General features: G+C 39.7%; 1 protein-coding gene across 1 annotated transcript; it reads right to left on the reverse strand.

Moving 5' to 3' along the window:
- Positions 1-1,866: 1,866 nt before the first annotated feature.
- Positions 1,867-5,112, reverse strand: fibinb (fin bud initiation factor b). The gene has a single exon (XM_076733448.1). The coding sequence runs from the start codon at positions 4,726-4,728 to the stop codon at positions 4,111-4,113; it is 618 nt and encodes a 205-aa protein (XP_076589563.1). The 5' UTR covers positions 4,729-5,112; the 3' UTR covers positions 1,867-4,110.
- Positions 5,113-8,037: the final 2,925 nt, after the last annotated feature.

The raw sequence follows: 8,037 nt of genomic DNA on the forward strand, positions 1-8,037 counted from the left end.
TTTGCTTGAGAATGCTGATTAATTGATCATCAATCAGTAGAACGTGATCACACCTGTAAAACTCCATGTTGCAGCATATGACATATGTTGTATATGACAGTAAATTGAATATCTTTGGATTTTGGACTGATGGTTGTGCAACACAAGGAATTTTAAGACACCACCTTGGACTCTGGGAAAATTGTTGTGAGCATTTTTCATTATTTTCTGACATTTTATAGACTCAGATTGCTCAGTTAATCAAGAACTTGAGTGACATGTTGGTCAGTGATAAATGTAAGTGATAATCGTTTTGTCTGTGTTCGGTCATACCTCTTTCAGTTAGTATTTCCTATGTCCTTTGCAGGTTCAGGGAGGATGACCCGTACCCAGTAGATGTGCAGTGCAGGCTTCAATCCGAGTGACACCTGCTAACTTCTGAGTTCAGATTTTAAAAGCCTTATGTTGCAATTATTAACCCAGGATCACACACAGTCCTCCATTTGGCATGAGAGACCTGAGTTCCAAAGGGTAAGTGATAATTATGATCAGCCACCTTTGCGACTGACATCAGTGCACACGTGCAAATTAACAACAACAACAACAGTAAGATTAATAGTTGTATCATGGAATGGACTTTGTGGTATTGGTTCAAGCATAGGTTCAACTTTCAGTATAGACATAAAAATGAAAATAAAAATGAATTGATGAATGAATTCTAATCTTTTACAAATAAAAAATCCAATATATCCTGTGTCAGTGTCTATAACTATATACATAAATGATGATTCATTCATGTATTCATTTAAAGAAAAACAGTGCTGGGTGACAATGTTCTGCTCTGTGTGACTATGACTATGCACAAACAGCTCACTGACATGTTTTACTGTATCTCAAATAAACCAAAGGTTAGCGTGAGTTGAAGGTTGTAAACATTATGCAACACCGGATTTAAAATCACAAAATAAAATGCAATATAAAATATGATGTAGAACAGTAAATTTCCACTAAGAATGATAGCTCTACCATTCAAGATGTATATCACGTGTAAGTTTTTTCCTCAGGATGATGCCAGTAATCTGTTTACATAAATGAGAAAACCAGGGGCTTTCCCCTTTTATGGAAACATTCAATGTAGGCTAAAGGTTTTTGGTCTGCGTGTACTGTATGTTGCCTCATCACAAGTGTAATCAGAGCTCAAAGATTCTATTGTCTGAGTGTAACCACAAGTGAAAATGTCTTTGCAATGTTACATAATTTATCTCAGTTGGCACTTTTGAATATGTACTTGTGGATACTGGTGACATTTTAATGGCTTTGCTTCAAACTGCTTACTCAACCTTATTCGGGAACTTAAAAAGCTGCAGCATTAAAGAAAAAGAAATCAGCAGAGTGGACCAAAATAGAGGAAAAAACAAGTTGTTTGAGAGGCCGACCGCACCACTCAAAATACCATCAACACGGCTTCTTTACATCTCTGTTCCTCATAAATACCAACAACCAGCTTCTTCCTTCAAAGCACTCATAGGGGGGCCCTGCCTGTGTGTATAATTACCAGCAGACCTCAAATCCTTATAAAACGAATACCGAGAGGAATACAGTACACCATCCTAATGATTATAGTGTTAGTGCCACATTGTGGGGTCTGCTAAATACAAAACCCAGGGAACTCCTGGATGCAGCTCAGTGTAATTCACAGCAAAATAAGGACTGGTTTATTCCCGCTTTTACATTATTAACTACTAGAAGAGGCCAGTAATAGTGGAAAAGATGAATGCTTCGGCCTTGTTTGAATAACTCATACCATGTTTCAAAGGAATATCTCATAAAATTGAGATTTTTTGCCATAAAAAACATGTTCTCACAACAAAACTGTATTTTCAAACACAAACTCTTTATTTGAGAAGACACAACACAATCCGCCAAGAATGTTGTCACACACATTGATGTTTGACACCGAAGTCCACGAGTGCTGCCTGCAGTCTTATCCGTCAAAGTATCACATCTCACCACATATCTTAAAGGTAAACAAGAATAGATATATGCTGCTCTATTTCAAAACTTTATATAAACAATGAATACATATTAAGGTGTTCTGTAATAAAGATATTGGCACTCACAGTATTTACTTACTTCTAATAATACACTGTACATTTTACAAGAGTATACTGCCTGTGCAAAACAGCACAGTGAAGGCCTTGCATTTAAACCATGTCACAACCTTTAGCACCGGAACAGTAAAGAATTGTGCAAAGTGTGCTAGCCTGTAAAGAAAAAAATACAACAGATAGGTATTCATAATATGTAAACATTTTTTGATATTCTTAGAAACATTCATCTGGAGTGTCAGAGAAGAGCAACAATAACGCTGCTCATGTTAGGAGCTTTCAACCAACATGAAGCCACCCTGTCAACTGCTTCACTGCTATATGGAGAGTTTTCCAAAACTCCTGTATTCAACCAAAACACAGAGCATTCACCAGTGAACATAAGATCTCCAACATGTCGACAATTTCACTTAATCCTTTTTATCTTGCTCACAGAGGACTGAGTGAGCTCTGGAAAACCCTTCATCTGATGACAGTACTTGTGTTTTAAAGGCTGATAGTTCCTGTTCTCACTTGTTTTGATTGGCTGACTTATGTTGGAAGCCGTTGTTTTACACACACATACACACACGCACAAACCTGTGACTCATTACAGGTAAATTCAATGCAATAACAACCAAAAATGACCAAGAAAAGAGGAAGCTTTGGTTTACTGATTGGCAGATAATGTTTAACTGACATTAAGGCCATACATTATTTATTGGGAAATATTACTGTAATTTGTATTTAGCTGTACAGATCACTATTGTGTGTCTCTAGAAGTGGGCAATATGACAGTTTACGCAGTCAGATGGTGATATATTTGTGTTGAGAGCCATATCGTTTATACTGCAGTAGCTATCTTTCATATCTCTGGGTGAACTGCAAATCACTTAGCAGGAACACTTTATGGCAATATTAGATTTTTATATGAACTTTTCCATCAATATGATGAGGTACTTTGATTCAGTTTGCTGCATCAGCCAAAAGCAGACATTCCTCTCTGGTTATCTCATCCATTAACAGTTTCGCAGTTGGATTTTCTCCAGAAAACTTATCAAAATATTGTCATATAAAGTTTCATGTACTGTGAAAGAGGCTATTATCCACATTGCCCACCCCTTGTGCTCATTCTATAAAAAAATAACATTGTTCCTGTCAGATACAGTCCAACAGACTTTTCTAAAGGTCAAAAAAACACATTTTCTTACTGACCATGAGCAGCACTTAGCAATGGTTTTATAACCCCAGGTTTTTGTATAACCTGAATTTGAATTGTAGTTTTTATAATAGCAACTGTATATATAAATGTGTTTCTCACATTACATTATTTTGGAACTGAGTACAATATAAACTATTTCACGAGATTGGGTAATAACATAAGACCCGTCATAGTCGATATTGTACTTCAGTAGTGTAAATTTGCAACATAATTTACAACTAACCAAATTAGCAAGACACAACTGGTGCAGTGACTGTGGGGCTTTTGGGGCCCCTGGGGGTCTGGGGCCTTGGGGTACCTTTTTTGCGGGTTTGGTAATCAAGCTTTGGAGACAAATCACAAAACCTGAGCAAATTAACCCAAAACTATCTGCATGGCTGCCTCTAAAAAGCGGTGGTCACATCTCATATGTGTAGGAGTTGAGAGCAAATGAGCCAGATTTCACTTCCATAGTTTAATTTAATTCATTTTCAGCTACAATAAAAGGTGAACTGTCCAGAATTGTACAAATATAAGTGAAAAAAAATGAGAAAAAGTCAAATAAAAATGTACAATCTTCTTTCCTAGCCCATTAATCACCTTGTGACCTCAGACATATCTTTTGACCCACTGGAGGGGTCACGACCCTGTCGTTGGGAACCACTACTCTAGAGTTAAAGGAGAAAATGTTTTTTTTGTTTTTTGTTTTTTTCATGATTCAATTGAAGCTGGTTTTATCCCTGATATTGCTGCTATAATTTGCCTCACACTCCACCTTAAAAATAAAAATAAAAATAAAAATAATAATAGTACTGTGATGGGACGCGTAGGAACTACTTTCTCTCAGAACTTCATGTACTCGTTCTTCAGTCGGCTCAGTCTCGTGCCGTGGCTGCGGATGATCAGGGACAGGAGCTCGTGCTTGTCCTTCAGTCCCAGGGAAATGTCCAGTGTCTCCTTCAGGACGTCCCGCGTGTGCACGACCATGTTCAGAAAGTCGTCGCTGAGCCGGTGCTCCTCCTTCAGCTCGCTCTCCTGGCTCTGCTTGAATTTCACCTCCAGCTCCAGCAGAGATTTCTCCGAGTTTGTAAACGCCTCGCTTATCTGAGCCGTCTCCCTCCGCAAGTATTTCCCGTAGCTGTCCTCTCCGTCCAGGTCGTACGAGATGCTTTTCCCGATCCCCTCCAGCACCCTGGCCGAGTCCTCGATCTGCCTCTTGATGATGGTGAAATCGTCCTTTATGACGGCGTCCTGGTCCTCGTCGAGACCGCACTTTCGCTCGTCGGTCATTTTGAAGAGCATCTGGCATTTCTCCGGGTCGTCGTTTTCCTCGTAGTCACCGTCCGGCACGAAGTAATGATGAAAAGTGCCGTTGGACATCTCCGGATGTAACGGTCCCTTGAAAAAAGCTCCACACGTTGATAACATCCCGGCACACAGGAGAAAGTGAAGAAAAGCCATGATGCTCCACTTGTCCCAAAAAAACACACAGAGGAATTGGAAATGATAGATTTTTAATCGATATCTCTGAAAGTGACTGATGGACTACTTAATTCCGACCCGGCGTAGAAACACAAACATTTCAATCAGGTTAAAGCGGCCAAACTGCGCAGTTAGTGGAGGCTTTGCCGCAGCGTTCACGTCCTCCTCAATATCCTCTTTGTCCAAACAGATAAAAGTGGCGTGAAAATGCTTTTTAACAGCCCCACTTGTCTTCCTTTAGTCGAGCTTGTCAGCATCCATCGCTGTCCTGAGCAGGAAAGCAATGTATGAAAGTTGGTCTCAGCGTGGAAAGAGCCGTAAACCCGACTTCACTTGGTGCCTCAAACGCAACATCTGGATGTCTCAAGTGCCGCGCGTCGGCTTTTGGCTAATAATACCACGGTGCTACTCTCAAATTACAGCCCCTCCGTCACTTAAAAGGCTGCATTCAGTCTGGAGGAGGCTGCCAGCGGGGCCAAGCTGTTAGAGCCTCACTCAGACCAGGAAAGACCCAGTTTGTGTTAATTCACAGAGCCGTGACAAGTTGGCGTTGAGGGTTAATAAAGTTATTAGGCTACTGAGAAATAAGACCACATACATAAAACTTGAAACCAGTGTTGGAATGTAAACTATTACTCAAGTATAATTTTGAGGTACTTGTGCATTGCTTGAGTATTTCCATTTTGCATCCACAACATGTCAGAGGGAAATAATGTTTGATACTCCACTATTTGACAGCTTTACTTTGTCCTTACTTTGCAGATCCAGATTATTAGTGCACAATAACTAATAAAGTATGATGTATTAATTTACATTACTGTAACATACCCAGTAATCAGGTGAAATCAGCTCTTGCCTTTGCAAACATTAAAGTGATGCTCACACATTAATGCGTCACTATTTATAATCCAGTAATATAATATGTTTTATTCTGAAATGGGCAGTTCTGCATATATGTTCTCACATTATAGCGTAGTCAATGTATAATGATGCCACGAGCAAAAGCTCAGCGTGGGCTCCAGTAGATGAGACACACTGAAATATAAAGACTTAAAAATGATGAATAACAGATGAATACTTTATATACAAAACACGAGATGAGCTTGCAAATGAGATGTGCTGTTCTAGATTAAACTGCCCACCACTGTATATAAAGTAGTTAAAATTAGAGAGAGCTAAACCTGACCTTTGTCCACTTTAATGTTCACTTTATCCCTGTTTAAACAAATCTAAGATATCATATCTATCCGCAATTGTTCAGTGTTTTATTTAGCAATAGGATAAAGTGTAGAAGTCAGTATCCAACACCAGAAATAAAGCATGTCTGGCCAGTGTAGATGACATTACAAAGACCACCGTTTGAATTCAGGAGGCATAAAAACATAGCGACCACCTGTTTTTTTCGTCACCTGCTGGCATCAAATTACAAGTCCAGTTTAGTTCAAAGGCAATAAAAATACATGCAATGGTCACCTGTTGAGTACTGTATTCCACACTGATTATAACTGTACTCACTTGGGGGATAAAAGACATGCAGTGAAATATATTCCAGTGGTGAATCAGTACACCAGCAGTGTTTAAAGTAGAAGCTTTAATACATTGATCCAACAAATGCCATTCAAAAGTAATGACAGCACTTTTTCCAGTGAGCTTCAGCTGCCGTAGTCACAAAGGCAATGCCCAAAGGGAAGAATGATCGTGATCTTATATCTCAAGAACTAGCATGTTAAGAGTGATCTAATTGGCTAAACCCACAATTCCACTCAATGTGTGCATATCTTTCCAGTGGAAACAGCAGACGTTACACCATCACCTACCTCTGAGGAATCCTGCTCTCATTTTTCCACTGCATGAGTGATTATTCAGGGGTCTGACCTGCATAAATTAAGCCTGAGCAGAGCAAGTTTTAAGTGGTAAACCCGTCGTAAAAAGCTGGTTTATATCTGCAGTTTATTTATGAAATATCCTGTTGTGATACAAAACCAGAGAGTGAGTGTTACATAAGCCTTACATAAACCGAGGTCTGCAATGTGCATCAGTCTGATTTATGATGTGGAGAAATGCTTCACTGCTCATCGTGTCTGTATCTCACCTCGATAATAACACTGAGAAATTGAACGAACATGATTTGATGTCAGTCACCAAGTCCTTGCCTCGGTGTCACTGTTGCTCCCAAGTTTCTGAAGAATTGACAATTACAAATTTTATCTTATCTACTCCAGCAGTAATAAGATGCATCGGCGTGTGTGCAACTCCAGTTTTATAATAAACCTGCAGCGTTAACTCCACTTAAAGGGAAGAGACCAGAGTAACAGCCTGGAGAGGCATAGCAGTGGCTGCTCTGCGACATTATTCTGCAGAGAGAATTTTCAATGGAAAATGAAGTGGAAAATGAAGTCATGTTATGGGTTTAGGGTGTGTCACTCTGTTTTGATTTGAAGTCTTTTGTGGCACACTTACATTTACATTAAATCATTTTGAAGAGGAGAAGAACTCCACCTACTCACGCCGAACAGTCTCATTAAAAAGGAGTTGTTGGTAACCTCCCTGTTATTGCACTAAAGCTGGAACGCAAAATACAATCCAGACATGTTCGTTCTCTCACCAGCTCTGCTCTGTGAGCTGCTGAGGCGTCTGTTTTTATCCCCTCAGTCTGGATATTGTACGCAATTTGAATGAAACAATACAATACCAGCATTTAACAACCTAATTTGTGATAAAAGTGCGTCCAGCTTTGAGCTAAATTGACCAGACTGGGATTAGATTCCAGTTTGGCAAACCACTGCTTCCCAAACTGGGCTTGACTCAGAGATTCAGTTTCAAAGAGTTCATCCTGTGATTGCAGAAAAGGTTTATTCTACATTTCTGCAACTGACTTCTGCCCTGAACTTTATCATATGATTGGGAACCTTGTTATTGAATATTTAAGACAATGCGATCATTAGTGGTTCCACTCATCACCACACTTCTGGTAAAGTGTTGTGTGTCTCAAAGCGGAACAGGAAGGCAGAGCAGGTGAAATGAAAGTGCAGTTTATCTGGTCTATTTTCAGGACAGACGTTGACAGTCAGCAAAGGCAAACAAGACCTAATGGGAGCAGGCAGGAGGATAAAAGAGGCAGAGATGAAAACTTAGAAACAAGCGAACACAACAGGAAAATATGGCTGAAACACAATAAAGCTACACTGAGCAATCATGCAAAGGGCTAGTGTTTGTGTGCAGGTGTGTATGTGCTACCTGCCTGATTACGGGGGCTGAGGGACAGGTGTGCTGGCATGTAATGAACAG

This window comes from Chaetodon auriga, chromosome 1, assembly GCF_051107435.1.
Source record: "Chaetodon auriga isolate fChaAug3 chromosome 1, fChaAug3.hap1, whole genome shotgun sequence".
NCBI classification, from domain to species: domain Eukaryota; kingdom Metazoa; phylum Chordata; class Actinopteri; order Chaetodontiformes; family Chaetodontidae; genus Chaetodon; species Chaetodon auriga.

Coding starts and splice junctions, on each gene's coding strand:
- fibinb (XM_076733448.1), bottom strand. CDS start 4,728: ATGGCTTTTCTTCACTTTCTCCTGTGTGCCGGGATGTTATCAACGTGT.